The sequence below is a fragment of the Stigmatopora nigra genome, chromosome 3, assembly GCF_051989575.1.
Source record: "Stigmatopora nigra isolate UIUO_SnigA chromosome 3, RoL_Snig_1.1, whole genome shotgun sequence".
NCBI lineage: Eukaryota > Metazoa > Chordata > Actinopteri > Syngnathiformes > Syngnathidae > Stigmatopora > Stigmatopora nigra.
In genome coordinates this window covers 3,811,111-3,832,513 of record NC_135510.1, presented here as the reverse complement: position 1 = coordinate 3,832,513, position 21,403 = coordinate 3,811,111, and the positions used below count along the sequence as shown (strand labels likewise).

The 21,403-nt window shown below is 38.1% G+C and overlaps 1 protein-coding gene across 2 annotated transcripts in view; it reads right to left on the bottom strand.

Annotated features, from left to right (window-relative positions):
- Positions 1-16,547: 16,547 nt before the first annotated feature.
- irx6a (iroquois homeobox 6a) overlaps positions 16,548-21,403 on the bottom strand; it is a 42,740-nt gene continuing 37,884 nt past the window's right edge. For both annotated transcript variants that reach the window (XM_077714112.1, XM_077714113.1), the window contains 6 exons: positions 20,531-20,824; positions 19,592-19,701; positions 19,083-19,378; positions 18,044-18,691; positions 17,847-17,949; positions 16,548-16,957 (listed from right to left, as the gene is read on the bottom strand). In XM_077714112.1, coding sequence (XP_077570238.1) covers positions 16,954-16,957; positions 17,847-17,949; positions 18,044-18,691; positions 19,083-19,378; positions 19,592-19,701; positions 20,531-20,824 — 1,455 coding nt within the window. In that variant the 3' untranslated portion in view covers positions 16,548-16,953. The remainder of the gene's footprint in view (positions 16,958-17,846; positions 17,950-18,043; positions 18,692-19,082; positions 19,379-19,591; positions 19,702-20,530; positions 20,825-21,403) is intronic.

Below are 21,403 nucleotides of genomic sequence, written 5' to 3'. Positions count from 1 at the left end.
TTGTTTTACACAGACACACAATTAAATGAAATACATTTTAAAAAGATTTAACTAATAAAATGACGGAATATGTGCTAAAAGTTGAATTTTAATTTATCCGGATGGAAAAACTGTTAAAAACAGTAAAACACAGCTTTCAACTATCTTGCACTGTTATTGCACAAACCAAATGATTGCATTTTATTTGATTATTCCAATGAATATTGTATCTTGTCCAGAGTACTTAATGTGCCAACCAAATCAATTATTAATAACACATACGGGGGTTGCCTTGTCCAGTTGTTGTCTGCATGTCCAGTCGTCTTTCATTTATTTGCCTTTTCAAAATGAAAGCCTCTTGAGGAAAGGTTGTTGGTGCACAAGCTTGGGCGTCTGTTATGATGCACTCGTTAATTAGGTTAGGGACACAGATTTTTGGGGGCTTTTTTTTTTACTATTGTTTTTTTTGGAAGGTTGAGCAAATAGCAGATGGACTCGGACTGGGGTGTCAAGGTAACAATTGTGGAAAAAAAAAAAGCTAGAATGGATAGACGGGTTGTCCACCACTAATTTAAATAGACAAAACATATAACCATTTACAGAGCTGTCAAGAATGAGCCACTATCAATGTATGACCAGATAAAATTTAGAATTGAACCTACTATGACGCTGGAATAACAAACCATGATCTCACCTCCCATGTATGACCCATAAATACGCTGTTTGCATTTTGAAGGAGTATATCCTCTGCATTTTTGTTGTAAAAACTCCCAAAGGAGCTTAAAGACGGGCCAGAGCAACGGATTTGCTGCTCATGAATACTGTTAATGTTGTTTTTAACATCCAGTATATTACATGATTTGATTTCCTGTTGTTGTTATTTCAGTTAAGTAAGCTGGTTGGATTGGACGTCTCTAAAGTCTAGGGACTTTAAAAACGGAATGATCACCAGCATCCTATATCTATGGTTTTTAACAGAGATGTCAACAATAAGCCTTTTTTTGGTTTTGTTTTAATGCTGAGCAAAAACAGAGCTCTGCCAAGGCCTTAAACGATTTATGCTTAGGTATAAGCTAGTCTTCTTCAGTCTCAACTGTCCAGAAAACAACAATTTGTTGTCATATGGAAGAAATTTTACATTCTGGGGGGCAATAGTATAAGAATTTTATATATTTAGAGAGGACCTTAACAAAGGCATATGGCTTCCTCAAGCCATTCAAATTGCTCAAGCCACTCTCTCTATTTTGCATTAGATTTTCCCAAAAGGACAAAACAGAGCTAGCGATATCACAGTGATAAGACCAAGGAAGCAATAAATGAGAAGCACTCAAGAAAAAGTGATAAAATAGAAAAACAATCCCATTTCCATTCTTACAGACGAAAAATGATAAAGAAGAAAGATTTATTTAGTGGACAAATCATAGAAACAAGCAGCCCTGCGGTATTCTGAGGGAGAAAAATTGGCCATGACGGATGGGCGCAGTGGATCAGAAGCAATGATAAAGTGCAAGGCAGAGGAAGCAGTCAATGATTGCCAGACCCGAGCGCTTTTGACAGCGTGCTGGTGATGCGACCAAAAGACCTGTCTCCTCCGCTAACGGGCCAGCTGCACATGCATGAGTGGGAGGGATTTCAAGGGAGTGATGTCCCTGGGCATGACATCTTGACACAGGCGCCACGTTGACAAATAGCTGGAGTTTTCACCTCCTGCCACACAGTCTGCTTTCTGCTACAGCGGCCGTCGTCTACTGGATGAAATGAGGGGGGGTTTGAGGGTGGACGTGGGGGTTGACAGATCTTCTGTCGGGAATTGAGGGTGGGTGGGAGACTCAACCCCCTTGGCACCACCAGTCTTTGTCGCTACACGACAGTGGCATTGCAACAATGTGTTAAATTGAGAGTTTAAATTTGAAGCTAATCCATTTGAGCAGGTTGCTATTTCAACCAAAGAAGAAGAAGAAGATAGAGTTTTACCCGTTACAGGATGTTTGGTCGCTGGTCTTTTGGTCGCCGGTCTTTTGGTCGTCGGTCTTTTGGTCGTCGGTCTTTTGGTCGTCGGTCTTTTGGTCGTCGGTCTTTTGGTCGTCGGTCTTTTGGTCGTCGGTCTTTTGGTCCCTTTTGGTCGCCGGTCTTTTGGTCGCCGGTCTTTTGGTCGCCGGTCTTTTGGTCGCCGGTCTTTTGGTCGTCGGTCTTTTGCTCCCTTTTGGTCGCCGGTCTTTTGGTCGCCGGTCTTTTGGTCGCCGGTCTTTTGGTCGTCGGTCTTTTGGTCGCCGGTCTTTTGGTCGCCGGTCTTTTGGTCGCCGGTCTTTTGGTCGCCGGTCAAATGTACTGAGATAAAAAAAAAGGACTTAAATATTAAACTCACTCTAATGAATATAATTTTGAGAGCTGGCTTCAACAGTAGACACTCCAAAAGGGACCAAAAGGGACCAAAAGGCCGGCGACCAAAAGACCAGTGACAAAACGTACGAGCACCCATAACAGCAAATCAGGTCAGAAACAGTTCAAGATGTTGTTTACAGATGGGAGCTCACACTTGAGACCCAAGGCCTACTTAATGTCATTCGTAGGCCAGAATTGGATTGGTGAGAAATTAATGCGACAGATGATAAGCGGAAGGAAAATGAATAGATGAATGGCAGCAGATTGGTGAAACTGGGTGCTCGGACGTTTGGTCGCTGTTCTTTTGGTTGCCAGTCTTTTTGGTCCTTTAAATTTCTCACCAATCCAATTCTGGCCTTGGAATCATACTAAGTAAGCCTTTGGTCTCAAGTGTGAGCTCCCATATGTAAACAACATCTTGAACTGTTTCTGAACCGGTTCGCTGGTGTGTACACTCGGTCCTGCTTGAATGCACGCAAGTACCATGGGGGGTTTTAAGTGCTACCGGTATACCACGGTGATGGGCCTGTATTGATTATGCCCAACATTCAGCTCACTTTGAGGCATCCCCAAGTGTGCTCTAGCTCTTGCTGCGATTAATTCCCATCCCGTGAGTTTTGCCCAGGAACGAGACATCGTGTCAGGCCAGATTTGTCAGCTCACAACTTAAAGATTAGTTCTTCTCAACTTCCGATCTTCCTTAGTGTAAATCTGTCCCTTTTTAAGCCAAGGCGCATCCCTCGGGCAAGAGTCTGATGCATTAAACAATTCTACTAATAGATAAACGAGGATGTATTTGACTTTCTACCCCGCACATCCTTTCTTGCATCTCCCACCGCCGAAATAGAATTGTGTGAAAAAGGCGGGTGGAGGCGGATCCTCACTGGGGATTTGTTGAAATATTTATAGGTCAGGGTCGACTGGTTAAATTGAATATCTATGCCGATCTTAGCTGCCTGTTTAACTTGCGCCTGGGCAAATATGTTTCCTAGGTGATAACCTTTTATGTACCGGTCTTGAGACTTCATTGAAATGCATGGAGATAAAAATGTGTCACACTCAGCAGTGGAGCGCGAGGATACTCGATTATTCAAATGATAATTGACCGCCACCTGTAGCTGCCTCGCATCCATTCACAAGTCAATCACTCTTCAGTGTTAAGATAGCACCTTATTCCCCTCTCCCATGTCATTTACATTACAAACCGCTGGTGAATGTCAAGTAGCTTTGGTAGAGAAGAATGGAGTAAAAAATATTCGCCAATTATGATTTTCCATCTTCTTAATAATTTAAACGCTGTTGATGTGTGAATTACTGCTCGTGCTTCCCTTCTAACAAATGACTTGATGTTAATCTTTTTATATCATTTGTCTGTTATAATGGCTTCTGGTGGCTTGCCTTAAAAGGCTGATGAATTGACAGGCACTTTCAGTCGATGTTGGTTTGCATTATTTTTCCAATGGTCATTGTGAAAAATGGATACATATTCATAAATTAATACACATCTACCGTATGTTCACGACTATAAGGCGCACTTAAAAATCTTAAATTTTTCTTCAAAGTAGACAGGGCGATTTATAATACAGTGTGCATTATATATGGGAAAACAATTAAATGTGTAATTCATTGAAGGTGCGCCTTATAATGCAGTGCGCCTTATAATGCGGTGCGCGTCGTGAAAATACGGTAATCATCTGATATTTGTCAAACTCGCCTTTTTAAGAAATATATACATATATATTTTTTTTAATCTGGGTATTTCCTCCATCCCAAGCTAATACAACATTCCAAGTACGTTAGAATTTTTAAAAAATAAATACAAAGTACTTCTGCTGACAAATTCATTCGGTCATTCATTTTAGGTTTTAGCAATAAATACATATTCATTCATCTGATATTGAGATAATGTTAGGATGTCGTTTCAATGAATAAATGCATATTTACATAGAGGCCAAGCATCGATGAAAGCTAGGTAGCAGTAGCTACTCATGAGCTCAGGTACTGTGGAGTGTGTAACAATAAATCCAAGTCGGTGCAAAGAAAATACTACTACTACTAGTACTAGTACTAGTACTAGTGACTATTGGTATTAGTGGGATAACATAGTCGAAACACGTTTTATTGGGGAATCTGACTTCTGCAGCTGCAGGAATCGTATCGTATTCTGCCTCGCGGAAAAAAATAGTGTCATTTGACATCTGGGCCAACGTCGCCTTATTTGCATAAATCTCCAAATTGAAGGCGTGAAAAGTGGCGAGTGTTTGTTTAAAGTCATCCAAAGCTCTATAATTAGCAGTGTTTAATTATGGAAATGGCTCGCCGAGGAGAATTTCAAACGCACTCCCCCTTTTCTTCTGGATCATTAGTCACGGGGGCCCACAAAAAAAAAAACAAAAAAATGAAATGCTCTCAACTATGAAGGGTTCATATTTCAAGCTTATAGCTGCTAAAAGGCTGTACTCAGAAAATCAATTTTATGAAAGTCCGTTCAGCACTAAAGGGAGTTCTATGCAACTAAGCAATTTTCAAATAACGTCAGCGGGTGGGCTGATTCATTGCCGCTAACAAGACTTTACTCTCCTTTGCCTGGGACATTATCCTCCAAGCCAGGGTCAAAGATCTGGCTGTTTTACATACATTCAATTTTAAGGCAATGGAGAAATGAGTATTCCTCAATAAACTTCTTGAACGGAGTTTTCCAAAGACCATAACAATTATCGTATTTTCACGACTATAAGGCGCACTTAAAAGTCTTAAATTTTCTCCAAAATAGACAGTGTGCCTTATAATCCAGTGCGCCTTATATATGGAAAAAAACAGAAAACCAAAAACGAAAAACCACCACTGTCGAATATTAAAAAAAACAAAAATGCTGGCTCTAGAAGTGACTGTGTAGTGAGTGCTTCATACCTGGAAGTCAATAGCAATTACCGTATTTTCATGACTATAAGGCACACTTAAAAGTCTTAAATTTTCTCCAAAATAGACAGTGCGCCTTATAATACAGTGCGCCTAAAATGGAAAAAATGTCATTCATTGAGGATGCGCCTTATAATGTGGTGCGCCTTATAGTCGTGAAAATACGGTACTGTACGTCTACGTCCTGCCCTTGACCCTGCACACTGTAAACACATGCTCGCTATCCACCCAGTAAATCCCACCACTTCCTTCATCACCGCCCACATCGTGAAGGATGAGGACACATGTGTGAGGGGGGGGGGGGTCTCATTGGGAAACCACATCACCTGATGGGAGAAACCCACCCACTGTGCTAATAGCATCTTAAGGGGGATTCTTTGGTGTCTTTTTGGGGACGCCAAGCTGGAGGGGTCACATATAAAAAGTGTCTGCAGCTGTACGATTTGGGGGGACAGCCAGCCCGCGCTCCTCACAGGGAATTCCCATTAGGCAGATTGATTGTTTCCTTTCCTCTCCCCCATTTGATTCATGTCCTCCTTCGCAGCTCTAATGAACCATCGGCCGTATGGTACTACTTAGGGCATCTGTGCATCGACCCTGCTACTGTACGCTATAGGCAAATGGGGGGGATACTGTAAATACACAGCAAGACATCCGACGTTTTTTGGCAGGAGTACCTGCATTGTCTCCTTGTAACAAAGGATTTTCTACAAGGCTTAAGTTATATCTAGTTTTCTATGGTATGAATCATATTAAGTTCATCATTGTGATAGCAAAACGTAGGATTTTTTTTCATCAATAAATAATGAAGAAGACATGCAATTTCACATTTTGAATGTGTGCAGTGGTATATTTTTATGTTTGAATAAGTTTTGGCTTTCAATTTTGAGAAGTGACCAACAATAAGTGCTTAAAGAAAAAAATATGCAATTGCCATAAAGTTAAATACAATTGAGTTGTGAGAAAGAAAGTATGGTAGTAAAAATAAGTTGTATTGTATATATTGTATATATTATAGATATGATATATATGATATATATAGTATATATTATATAGTATATACTGTATATATTTTATATATTGTATATATTTATATACATAATATATAGTATATATTGCACATATCATATATATAATGTATATAGTATATATTGGATATAATATATATAATTTATATTGGATATATTGTATATACAATTATTTATATAATATATATATATATAGTATATATTAGATATACGGTATATATTATATACATAATATATATAGTATATATTGGATATATTTTATATATTAAATATATAATATAAAGTAAATATTGGATATATTGCATTGCAGTGTTTAAACACTCAATTCAGTAGTTTGTAGCACATTTTAAGAATCACTATTTTAATGCCGATTTAACTTCATTGTCCCGCGACCCTGGTGATGATAAAGCCGTTCAAAAAAGGAGATCAGATGAACTTCATTGGATTAGTGAACTTCATTTTACTTTACATTTTATTGTGAGCCATTGAAATGTCATCTGCATGCAATATTGATTCATATCTATGTTTTAAACATTTTCCACAGCATAATTTTCTATCTTGGGATTTTGTCTGAGGTGGGAGTTTGAGTTGTAAAGATGCTCCATCGCAAATCATTCAGTACATTTGAATATGCCGTATAATCATTTTTTGATGATTCCGACTTGCTTTTATAGTGCAACTGGAGGTAATGTAATGGCAGCTAGGAAGGAGTCAGTGTAATATTCAATTTGCAATGTTATGAAAATCTATTTCTATTTCTATTCCATGCACATAAGATGCTGTATAGTACATATATCACTGTATTGTTAAAAAGTCATCTTTATTGCTTTGTTTTTCACTTGCTCTTCTTTCCCACGTCAATGTCCTTGTGAACTCATGCATGATGAACTCTAATTCTCTAAATTGTTGCTTGTAACTCAGAAGAATCATTTTTGAGGTCATACAGACCTTTCATGACTTTGTTTGGTTGCAACCCAAATACATATATACAGCAATTTATGTCACTTTATGATGAATATACCAAACTTTTAACAGGATTTGATAACTTGAAACTACATATTTTTAGGGTATTTTTTGGCAACAGCAGATCTTGTTTTGGGTGACCAAAAAGTGACATAATTATTGCAAATTCCCCCATAAAAACAATCCCTCATGTCACATATATTACAAGATTTACTGTTTTGAGACCCACAAAGTTCAACAGGTGGACGTTTCTGTGGGAACTTGTCCATATTAGAGCAGAATTATCAACGGTTTACCAGAGTGTATCACATTTCCTCGTGATCGCTGTTACCATTGTCTCATAAAAATATTGATTCATGATAGTCTCAGTCTCATGACAGTCTACTGTCTCATGGTTACAATAATTATAATAATTCCCACTGTGGCAGTCGTTTTCTTTTCATTTGGCATTCCCCGATATAAATCCTGATTTTAGTGTAATGTGTCATAACTAAACTGGACAACATTACTCTACACAGGTTCTTAGAACATCTTCGAAATTATTTAGTTATACTACATACATGTATATTTTGGGTCATGTCATCAGATTTAATGGTAAACGAATTCAAAGTATTTTGTTGCTGCCAAATGTAAAAAAAAATGGTCCTAAATTTTAATTATGTTAATAAAATAATTCATTCAAACAATTTTCTCTTGATCACACACTTACCTTTCAAACGTACTTCCCTTTCTGGGTGCTAGATCACCTCAATAGGCCTTACTGTATGTGGAGAGAGCTGTCTCTAGAGGTCACTGCAGTTCCATGGGTGACATTTCAAAACAGACTTACTATCTACTACCTAATGAAGTGGACGTTGTTTAGCGTGCATGTGTGCAGGGATCTCAGCATTACAGAATAAAACCCACTGGCATATGTGTTGGAAGTTGATAGCCATGATTTCACATGGGTCTGAAACACCACAGAATCTCAAGGTGGGAAATGAAAGGTTTCAATGACAAGAGGATAGTGTTTTATGATTACACCTAAAAATAAAAGACCTGGCCAGACTAGGTGTTAAGTGCATTGGGAAAAAAATGCAGAAAAAAATTATAATTGAAAGTCACATTCATAAAGTTGCTGATAAAAGTTAATATACGGTGAACTGTTATTCAGTCATTGGATGTGTCGTTTGTGTATATGTATTTCTTGTGTCCTTGAATGCTTTAATTCCAATATATATGTATATATGTATGTAATATATACATATACATTAGAATTAAAGCATTCAATTATGAATACATGAATTAGGGGATTTGCAATTAGTCTATCTTGATTATTCGCACTGTAATTGTATTTTCCCTAAAAGCTTTGTTTTGTATTCATAACAGTACATAAAACAATTAACTGGCAAAACCTAAGAAATGGCGTTTGAAAACATTTAAATATTACAATGAAAAAGACAAAACAAACAAATAAACAAACAGACAAACAAAAACATGTACATTGTCAAAGGGGCAACATGTCATTGCAATCACTAACATTTTATTTGTGTTATATCGCCTATTAAATTTGGTATATTTGTAGTTCATGAGTTGTTATTTTATTTTCATATTACAGCAACTTTGAGATTATTCCCCATATTTCCCTCCACTGTATGTACTGGTATGGGGTATTTAAACCTTTTACTGATGTGATTTTCTTTTAGAAATTGTTGTATACAACTGTGGTTTACAGGGCACCTCTTAGCCACTAATTCTATTACATAGAGTTATTTTGAAAATGTCCAAACATTTCCAGTGTATTGCACACTGAAAGCCACTCATCCACATGCTTTGTTTGTGTAGTGGTTGTGCCGGCAGCAGCGCCGGCCGGCTCCAATGGCTGCCATGCCAAGTTCAAAATTAGTAACAAATTTAATATGCTCTCCATTGGCATACAGTGCATAGAAACCCCAATTGAAAATCTGGAACAGATGCGGAAAATGACGAATGTAACGAGGCTCACGATCTGAAATGCTAACATTAACTCTTATAATGACCCTAGCAACGTTCTTGTATTGTTGCAAGAGTCTAACAGCAAGCTACATATTATTAGCATGTCCCATAGCAGGGTTGAGAAACCTATGGTGGCAGTTCTTTTACAGAGCATTAGCGGAAGATCCCTCCCATTTGTTCTACTTACCAGAGCACCTGGAGAAGGTCCCAAATTTTTCCGATAGTACTTCGTTGGTGTGGTTGTTGTTGTACTATGTTCAAACCAGAGGCTGATGTGACTCGATACTCATTTTTCGCCTTAGATAGAGACTTCTTGATAGTCTGAACGGGACCAGTGATCTGAAATATGACAATGAAAATATTCAGTTTCAATACAGAACAACTTTGGTTTTAAATCCAATCTGGGCAACATTGTTCAGAATGTTTTTGTAATCTGAAATCTACAAATTCCTCCGGACAAACTGAATTCATCCCACAATTAAATCAGAAACCGTGAAAAAGTAGATAATGGGAGAACAGCAGCCAGCCAAGGCTGCTTCCCGTTAACCGTTAAAAAGAAAGAGAAATAAAGCTTTGATTGTGAATGCTGTTCTTTCTGTGAAAAGTGAGCTTTATCTGGCCTCTACTTTTAACCATAATTCCAAGAAAACATACTAGTTTTATAAGCAATTTATTTCATACAACCACTGTCGGACTTGAATGTAGTTTAGCCTCGGACCAGTAGCGGGAAGTCATTTCTGTTGCTTGTGTGTCTTGATAATGATTGATTGCTAAAGCAATGTGTCACTTATTATATTTAGATAATGCGTGGACGGTGGGGCTCTTTTGAAGGCTCATTTATAAGCATCAGCGAGATAAAAGGGCCAGATTCCCCAGGAATAGGTCAGACACGGGCTGGAAGGGGGGGGTGCAATATCAGTGTGGATGGAAAAACTTCGAGGCATCGATCATAGCTGAGATATGACGGTCCGATCAAAATAATCATGATTTGGTACCATTTAACACAGTTCTGGGCTGTACAAGACATAATGGAGGCTCGTGATTTTTACGAGCCTCTATAAAAAGGCGAACGTGGCAAATGTGTGGTCTTAGAAGGACCTCCCTCTTCGTTTTCGTTCACCTCTAGTACCTCATTGTTTACCTTTGCTGCCACAGAATGTAGAGCATGGCAGGACTGCCTCGTGGCCACTATTTCCGTGTCCAAATCATGTCAACTGTTGGCAAGCGAGAGCTAAAAAACAAACGCTTTTAGCTCAACGACCAGTTGTGGCCTATCGTGCTTATGCCAGGCCATTTATTTTGTTTGTTTGCCATAAACAAAACCATTTCATTTTCACAGACACGTGGCAGCAGCGATACATCAAATTTAAAAGAAGGGCCAATTTGATTTACAGGCCGGGAGCCTTGGACACGCGTCGTAAATTGCGTTCGTTTGTGTTCAACACGGGCCGCTTGTGATTTGAGTTGTTGTGAGGTCATCACTCAATGGCTTTTAATAGCTTAAACTACACAAGTATAAAAGTCCAATGCACTCTATTCATGAATGCTTTTGAAACTTCGATAATGAAACTGTTTTTTTTACGATGTAGTGAATCAACCTCACTACTTTGGGGTTCAGGGTTCGAATTCCAGGGGTGGGCGGGGGATTCAAGCTGTTCAAGGGGTGCGGATAAGCCGAATGGAAGATAAATGAGTGGTTGATAATTTATTTTCATTGTCGTGGTAGAGCTACCAGACAGTTGTGGGTACTCCATTACAGTCTTTTGCACTGGAATCGCAAAGTGCTGTCGACATAACACTGTAAAATCTTTCAGCCACTGTGAGTTTTTTGCCTTTTTGCAGTGATGCCAATGTAGTTAATACATTGGGAGTAGTGAGTGTCCTGGTAGCTGAGATAGTTCATTACAGGTGCCACCACTGTCTCATTTTAGATGGAATAAAATTGTCTGCACACAGCACTGTCGCCGTCAAATGTGCACCGATGGTGTTGGAGCACTTGGAGACATATATTGAAGACAATTGCCACCCGACTAAGGTTTGCAAGCCAAATGGAGTGATCAGCAGGTTTTCCGGTAGGATGGAAGTATCACAATGAATAAAACCATTGTGAGAAAGATTTTCCCATGTTTGCTTCAAGATGGCTTTATTTTCTGGAATAATATGGCTTGCTAGTTTCATTCGTTCCCTCATCTAGCTAAAAAATAATTTTCTATGAAGACAAATCGCCAATAGAATTGAATTTGCCCCATTAAAAAAATCCCAAAAGTGTTTTTATCTTTTATACTTCATATGAATCACATTAGAAGTGAAGTTCAATTAGAACTTTAACTAAATAAAAAAATAGATACTTTGATTGAGGTATATATATATATATATATATATATATATATATATATATATATATATATATATATATATATATATATATATATATATAGATATAGATATAGATATAGATATAGATATAGATATAGATATAGATATAGATATAGATATAGATATATATATATATATATATATATATATATATATATATATATATATATATATATATATATATATATATATATATATATATATATATATATATATATATATATATATATATATATATATATATCTTCATTTGACAAAATGACATGATTACAGTTAGTGAGCATACATGTAAATGTACATTTACGATTTTATAGCTAAAGCTAAATCTTATCCTCAGTCCCCAGTTTCCCTCCTCCACTGCAACACAGAATTAAAAATAAAGCACACTTAATTTAAAAGACCATGATGACGATTTTTAATTGACAATTGCAATTATTGTTATGCTTGACTGGTGACCATAAAAAGGCTAGCAGATGCTCAACAATGAGGAGAAGAAAAACAGAAGGAGCCATGGAGATTAAAAATGAGATGTGTGTGTGGAGTAGAGATTATGAAAAGGCATTAAAATGACACAGAAGATTAGGTTGATGCCCATGACGCCATCCTTAGTAAGGTCAGCGGCAGCAGAACGGACAAACATAACAGAACAAACAAGATAACAGTAGTTTTTTACTAAACAGAGAAATGAAAGCCTCTTTAGTGCTGAGATTTATGCTTTTTACAGTGTGAGAGGTCTTCTTGACCTGTTTGTTTACTAGTACCTTCACCAAGGAGGTTAAGTACATACAAAAAAAACATATAGGTGATTTTCTTTATACCACAAAATCCTGGAAAAAACATATTTTTCCTTATTACTGTGCACAAAGCATCCTTCAATTTCATTTTTCAGTAGTTATGCAAAAGATATGAAATGGTCGTATTTAGAAAAATATCTATATATATATATTAAGTGAACGTTAAAATAAGGTTCCTGCCTAGGAAAAACTTTTATTTTCATAGGGGAGTGATCTTACCTCTATTGGCTCTGGCAGAGGTCTGAACTCACCGTGTGTCTGCATATGAGCTGCTGTATGTGTTTTCAGAGAAAACACAGCAATCCAAACTTGCAGCGTCCCTGGAGAACCATTTGCACTCCTTCCAGTAGTTACACAGTCCCAGCAGCGTAAATGACCTCTCGCTGAATTTCACTGCCTCTACTGACAACACAGAGAGATTATGACATGCTAAAATTACCTACAAACCCTCTTTATACTATTATGAACCAATACTGAGCAGAATATAGGACAAAAAAATGCTTTAGAAAAGGTTAGTTTGACTAAAAAGATGGATTAAGCTACTTTTGTGAAGTACCACAGCATGAAAACACAATACAAAATGAGTAACTTGCTGACTTTTATAGTCGTAAATTTGATCAGAGTTTGTTAGCGATTGGAAATGTTACTGGAGGTCAGATAGCAGGCCAGAGGAGAGCAATACCCAACAGTGAATACCAAGGTTCGAGGTCCAAACGCGAAACAAGGTCCCTGGGAAATAGTGCCACACCAGCATTAATTTGTGCCATGCTCAATTAGTGTCACATCCTTGGACAAAGGTGTTGGAGTAGCTCAGAGGCTAGCGCTGATTTGGGAATGGAGGCCGTGATGTTTTGGGACACGAGGATCGGGTCAAAGAAGGGCTACAGAACATTCAACCGCAGAAAGCATACAAAGCCATCTTTTCATTGCGGCGGGCTGGTAATTGTCTTTGACAAAACTCATTAGCGGAGACCTTGTAGCGACATCGCCAATCTGAAATTCCACGAAGGGAGACATGAACCCAAACAATATGGCATCCTCATTGCATTGAACGAATGTAATGAAGGGTGCACGTTGAACCACGATGTGCCCGAGATGCCCAGCGTGGGACACATCAAATGGCACCTCCGCTCTGGCACTTTTGTCAGTCCTTGGGCCAAAATGATTGTCCGCAACGTTGTTGTTGTTATTGTTGTTGATGTTACTCAGATTCCTATTTCGACCGTGAGGCCAGGATTGTCGTGTCACAATAATTCGGATTCTTTTTTACACGGCAGCCACCGGCTCATTAAGCGGTAGGCTTCAATGGGTCAGGATGGATGCCACTGACAGCACTCTGTCAGAAGTTAACCCATACTGGACATGAATCATTACTTAGCACAATGAAAACAGTGATTGTGGAACCAGCTGCGGCCTCTAAATGACCCTACATACAAAAATGCATTGATAGTTTACCTTGTTCCCACATTACTTTCAGATATGGATATTCATTTCACACCTAGGCCTTTTTAAAAAACCTTTAACTATCATTGTATCGTCGAAAAAACAAACAATACAAAACAAAAAGCCATCACACTCATGCAATATTTGGTCTACAGGACCGCGAGTATGGCGTTGACTAATGTTAATATACCGGATTTTTACGACTACAAGGCGCACTTAAAAGTCTTAAATTTTCTCCAAAATAGGCAGTGCGCCTTAGATATGGAAAAAACAGAAAACCAAAAAAGAAAAACCACCACTGTCAGATATTAAAAAACACAAACGCCTGAACGAAAACAATACTGTTAAATATGCAGATGCCATCTTAGTTTACAACATCTTCCATCATATAGCTCCTCCCCCACTTCAAGATTTTATACAAAAAAAATCCAAAACATCAACAATGGCTGGCTCTAGCGGTGACTGTGTAGTGAGTGCTTCATACCTGGAAGTCAATAGCAATTACTGTTTTTTCACGACTATAAGGCGCACTTAAAAGTCTTAAATTTTCTCCAAAATAGACAGTGCGCCTTATATATGGAAAAAATGTCATTCGTTAAGGGTACGCCTTATAGTCGTGAAAATACGGTACGCTAAATTCAACAATTATGCAATAATTCAATCCTGTTTCAACTAAGTGCGATTTGTAACCCTGGAAAAGAGCAATGTTTGACAACCAAAAGATCAATGACCACAGAAGGGGTGGGATAATGGTGGTGGTCTGTTGGCCCCATACACAGATGAATAATTCTGTCAAACCAATTTAAGCATTCATGTGTAGCCTCACTTGTTTTTCGTTTTGCATATTTGTGCCTCATTCTCAGATTATGCCAAATCTGTTTTGGATTATGTAGGGTAGAGCAACCCCCCCTCCCCCTGCTATTTTTCTCCCCCCTCCCCAATGAAAAATGTAATTTACCAAGATGAACGTGTATTGAGGAGATTTGTCTATCTGCATTGAGGCTACCTAAGGAACTTATTATAGAAAAACATGGAAGTTTACCACAGATTTCATGTCTGACCTGAGATTACATGTCGCCCAAATAATGTGCACCCTCTCCCTTTGTGCCCACCCACCCCTCAGCCCGCCGAGAAATATGTGCTTAAGAACACACTATTTTGTTTTCATTTTTTCTTGAAAGAAAATCATGCTAAATATTTTTTTATGCATTTTTAAAGGGTTTTAGGTCCACCTTTAATGTTCCACTTCTATCACATTCTAGAATACTAGAATCTAGCTCTGTATACAACACAGGTTACAAAAAATGTGTTTCCCTTAAACTGTTGTTTCAAAACAAAAAATTCCCAATTCCATGTTAAGTAATCACATTTTAGTTGTTATTATTAAAATTTATTTTTTGTAAAATGACCTGTTCTGACACATTTCATGCAGAAATACCTTGGATAATTTTTACAATGTTGAGTCTAGTATTCTTTATATGTTTGGCAGGCATGACAGGAAATGGAAAATTTGGTGTCAGCATGATCTGTTAAATTAATTTAAATTAAGTGCAAACTACTACTACTTAATGTTTAACACATATTTAGTACTACGCTAAAGAAAATGAATCTTAATTGCATTTGGCCGGAGTTGTTGTTGTTGTTATGATCCGGCTCTCAAATTATTTTGTAGCAAACTAAGCCAAGCACATATTGATGATGGACAATCACGATGGAACAGAAAAAAAGTAACAGTGACAAAATTAAAAATGAATTTATAAATAAAAACATCACGTTACATTGGGCCATTTGACACAGGTGCTCCATTTTTGCTTTAGCTGAATGACCTCATTTGAATATCATATTAATAGCTGGATGTCTTCATTCATGTGTATTAATTTGGACCTCAGCTGGTTATTAATAAAGATAGGCAAATGTGGTGAAAATCACTCAAGCTGACTACTTCATTTTTCTCTCCTGGTCCAGTTTTCTTCGCCAAACACACCTGGGATAACCACTATACCATTTTTTTTAATTGTATGAAACCATTATGTTTATGGGATCTTCGCAAACATGACATTTATGCCATCAGTAGGAGGAAGCTGCCTTCAAATCTAAGACAAAACGGGGAAGTTTCTCATAAAGAATCACAGAAATAATGTAGCTTCGATGTCAGTAATTCCAATCGAAATTAACAGACACGAGAAGAGAGATTGGAACCATAGAACTCTTAACTGAGGCAAGCACACTAAACACTCATACACCAGACATCCTCTCATCAATGTAGCAGTTGTCATCATCCTTTTACTAATCATCGTCCATTGGTTAGCCATAGCGAGACGAACTGAAAGCAAATGAGCCAAATCAAAGCAACACTGATAGGCGGGGTGAACGGATTGATGCTACAAATGACCTTTTAATGAACACAATGCTAAGTTATCACAGCACACAAGGGACATGCAATCATTCAGCATGCATTGTCATGCTTTCGCTACAAAGCGCTCCACGCCATCGGTGATTAAACCACTACGATGATGCCTTTCTTCTAAAACTTGTGGAATTAAATCATGCGCATTGAGAAGAAGAATCACCTTTGATCAAATTGGGATCTTACATATTTGAGTAGCTGTCCTCTTACCCTCAGTTCTCCGCAAAAAAATACAACCTAAACAGACAACATTCTTGGAAAAATTTATTGTCTTAAATACAAAAGGAACAGATAAATAAAAAATGCAATTGACATTTTAACACATTGACAACACAAAACATTTTACTGTGACTTCATCTCCACCTATTTTTTTTACACAACAACAATACACATTTCTTAACAGAACGCTGAAAACGTAGACACAGAGAACACGCATAAAAATAAATACATGAATAAATAAATTGGTTTCTAACCATACACGATTGCCACACACAAATCGTCATACATTTCCCATGTACGATTTTTTTGCATAAACTCTTCAACACCACATAAAAAACAACAATTGTGCAAAATTTTCCAAAGTTTGATAGTTCCGACTGCAACATGCAGTGCTTACGTGTCCCACTGAGGCCTACAGTATGTGCCTCTTAGTGCATAATTAATTTCCGTTTTGTTGTATGACCTCCATTCATCTAGAGAGAAAGATACAAATTTGTCATTAAAGTCACTAAAATTGCACTTCGGCAATAGTATACGTTTGTATTTTGTTTAGTCTGCAGTATAATACAATGTGATTTAGAATTAACCTCAATAGATACACCTGCAGAATCTGACATGATCCAATATAAGGTATAGCATAGCATGTTTTTGTGAGAAACCAGAAGGAAATGTCCATATTTCAAATATATTTTAACTATATAAATGTGCATCACCTTTTCATTCTTTTTCACTATGAATGTAAATGACAATGAAGTTGACCAGACAATTTTAAACACACCTGCCCATAATTTGAATTTTAGCTCACAACTCAAAATAAAAATGCACCGACCATATTTTTCTGTTTAATATACCCGGTTATATTAAATGATTTTTGCTTTTTTGAGCCTCCCGTTTGTGCGCCATTTAATATACCCCTGCCATTTAATATACCCCTGCCATTTAATAAAACCGGGTATATTAAACGGCAACTCAGCTTTTTTGGCAAGATTTGTATGGTGTTCATGGGCGCAAAATTATAGATACTTAAATTCATTAAAATTCCAAGTCAGACTTTATTCAGCAGTAAGTTGTTTTAACCTGAGCAGTAGGCAGTTTTAGTCTGCAAAACGATGATGCACCCCGTCACGGCATAAAGAGTGCGTAGTCCCGTTTGTGCGCCATTTGATATACCACTACTGTTTAATATACCCGGGTATATTAAATGAGGGGGTATATTAAACAGCAAAATACGGTAAGCCCTGTAAATACATTTGCAAGTCAAGGTAGACTAAAGAAGATAAGTTTCAAGGACTTTTCCATGATCAAATTCATCAAGATGCCCCTAAATAATTAGTTTCTATGATACTTTTTGTGTGTATTCACCTCTTCATCACCGGCCTGAATGCAGTGACCTTGTCCTCGTGTAAGGTTATACAAGTTTGGCTGATGTCTGATGATGTCTCCGTTGCTTTAGCACCAGAGAATCCTGCAAACCGTAAAAAAGAAACACATCTGAGAGGATTGTCTTTTTTTCCCCTCGCAAAATACTCAAACATGTTGTTAAAGCACACATACTGTACCTTCAGGAGGAGAAAATTGGCCCCTATCTGGAAGGGTGGCGTAGGAGGGACAGTGCAACTGGAGGCTCTTATGATTGTAGTTGCCTGGCCCGTAGACTGTAGAGTGCAAAGGGGGTGCTTCAGGAAATGGGGTCACACTGCCTGGGATGCTATTAACTTCCTGGAGGCCTCTCATGAGCCCGCATTGTCCACTGGGAACTCCTGGGGACCCCGCCAACCTTTGGAGTTGGCAGTCGCCACTCAGGTTGCTTGTCCTGAGCTCGGACACGTGCTGCGGGCTCAAAATAACACTCGACGCCGCTGTACGGGCCAGCGACCAAATCCGAGGCTTGTCTGATGCTTCACAGTGAGATGAGGTCAAGGTTCCCGCTGTAGATGGGGTTTTGGACCCTATGGGATCCAAGAAGTCAGCTGGAAGTGTAGGGAGGGCGGTTTTGATTGTGCAGGGGAACGCGTGGTGGAAGCTATTTGACACATTCAAGTGTAGTTCTAAGGTGCAGTCTCTCTTGAGGGCTGAGACGGGGAGTGCAACGGTATTGTCTGTAACCACTTTTTCACATTCGTCATCCAGCTTGTCACACTCTTCCTCGTCCATGTCGTCCAAATCGCTAAGATGCAAATCTTTTTCTTCTTTACAATCAGTGGAATCTACAAGAAAAGTATAGATCGATCAAATGGAATTCCCCAATTCACTTCAACATATGTCCATAAAGACAGGGAATCCAACTCCAAAATGTAAAAACGTATAGAAATGCAATCATATTTGAGATTAAATGTGTCCTCTCATCCCAGTTTTGATTACTAACAAGACCGATTTGTGTAGTTTTTGATTAATTGAATATGACAGTTAGTATACATGACTTTGCCTTAAACATTTAAAAACATTACACTATGATATGGCTTAAATAACACAATGAACACTGAATACTAAATTTGCCATGCTGTTTTGAACAAAACTTAAACTCTCACATCACACTTATTTTTATTTATCTTTCTTAAGGGACGCTAGTGAAATAGAAAACACATCTGTGGGACAAACCTTTGGTGAGACAGTCATGCTCGCTTTTGCTGATGTCATCTTTCCTGTCCTCGCCAGTCTTATTTTTGGGCGACCAAGTCATCTTATTCTCCTTCTTAAGCCTCCGGCGGGCATTAGCAAACCAAGTGGAGACCTGGGTGAGGGTCATTTTGGTGATGATGGCAAGCATAATTTTCTCTCCCTTGGTCGGGTACGGGTTCTTGCGGTGCTCATAGAGCCACGTTTTCAAGGTGCTGGTAGTCTCTCGGGTGGCGTTCTTTCGTCTGGCCGTACTGTTAAAGTCCACCGTTCCGTATCTGTACACATAGACATTCATCTGATGGATAGCGCCTAATACCCTCTAATGTTTGAAATCGATAGACACCAAAAAATGAAGCTAAGTATCAGAGTAACACCCTGACTGTTGACCCCAACGCGTCTCGCTAATGAAAAATGGAAGCGGAGGAGATTTTGCCAACTCGTAAACTCAATTGACACAGAGTGGATGGAAATTGGAGCATAAAGCTTACCTGTCATATTGATACTGGCCTAGCGATGGATCGTAGGGATAGTATCCAGCCGTTTGACTGAGTCCAGAGTGTAAAGTGCCTGCACTCTCCTTCATGTCGTACTGTGGATTCTGAAAGCCCAAAAATAAACATTCAGCATTGTGCATGTCTCCAAATTATTACATTTTCAACTGTAAAAACAACTGTCCTGGTGTGTCTACATTGCAGTTTACAGTAAATTTTTAGACAAAATATTTCAGATTAGTTTCGAGTAATACTGCAATTCTACTAGTTATGTTGCCTTGATGCAGATCAATAATTTTATCACCTGAAACAATATCAAAATGATGTATAATGCATTGCAATCAATGAGCAAGTTTGTTTCGGGAGGATTGAAGGGGGTGTCGGATGGATAATAACACACGCAAAAAACATTAAATTATATAGCACCTATTCTAAGTGTACAATTTAAGAATACACCTGATCTATTTATAATCACAAACCCTTCTGAATCCAAAACCCAAATGACAGTTATGGAGCTAAAAAATGCATTAGAAAAAAATACTTAACCTTTATTTTTTGTTACAATTTAGTATAAATTAAAGTATTGTATGTTACAAATTTATCAGCTAAAGTAACATGACCCAGACTAATTAATAAAGTCTAATTTTACATTTAATAACCACAATTAATGTATTTTCACTAATTTTGCCTAACTTAAAAAAACTTTCTAAAGTGTTTTTATTTTATTTATGAAACTATACAAACACACTTATAAAAACTACATATGTTTTAAGACATTCTCTCATATATCTTTCCCTTTACATGCATTCATATTTCCCCAAATTGATTTTTTTTTTTTTTTAACCAATGCATCGATTCAGTTAAGCTCAAGCACCCTCTCTCCCCCTTACCCTCCCCCGGTCGACCGTGCGTAAAACTTGGCAAAAGTGAGCCCACCAGAGAGGAGTAGATGGCGGCGGAGGGGTCTGTTCCGTAGGGGAAGTAGTTGGCGTAGTTCTGGCTGGCCGCAGCCGCTGCCGCGTAGGGGGAGCCATACACCCCGAGAGCAGCCGCGTTGAGCTCGCCGCGGCTCCCGGCCAACAGCCGGTTCTCGTAGGGTGCCGGGCAGCAGAAGGAAGCGGCTACAGCCGCGGGGGTCTGGGGCTGAGCTCCTCCGGTGGAGCCGTCCGGCGGCACCGACCTGGAAATCGAATCGCAGCAAGTCGTACTGGGGTTTGCCGACACGAAAAACTGCACAGAGAGAATTATGGACAAAACAATCGGATAAAAGTCTGAAAAGATTTACTAAGAATAATAAAGAAAAAAAATGCCGATTTAACTAGTTTGTGACACAAAAAACGTCTTTATATGGAGGTAAGTCACTTTTACGACAGTTTCATTTGGAGTCATACTGTGTGAATGGATGTTTGGATGTTGATAAATATTTGGGAGTTATATTAAAAATATGATTTATTAGTGTTATTGCTTGACGTTTAGCAAAATCTATGGAATGGATGTTTTTTTATTTTTATTTTAAGTAAAGGTATACAGTATTTTCATGTTAAAATGTGTTTGGCATGAAATCAATCACTCTAAACTTTCCAGTGACTTACTTTCACCATGCAAACTGTAAATAAAAACATGAAATGGACTGTCTTGATCAGATATATATAATTGTCGATCTTTTTTTGGTCTATTTTAATGTGATCAAAACCTTGCGTAATTACATCAATCTCTTTTGTCACCAGAAAAAAAGAAGACAACACGTGAGTTCATTCATAATTCAGTGTTATTGGACAAGGGTGCGTCTATGTCAATATTTGGCACCAC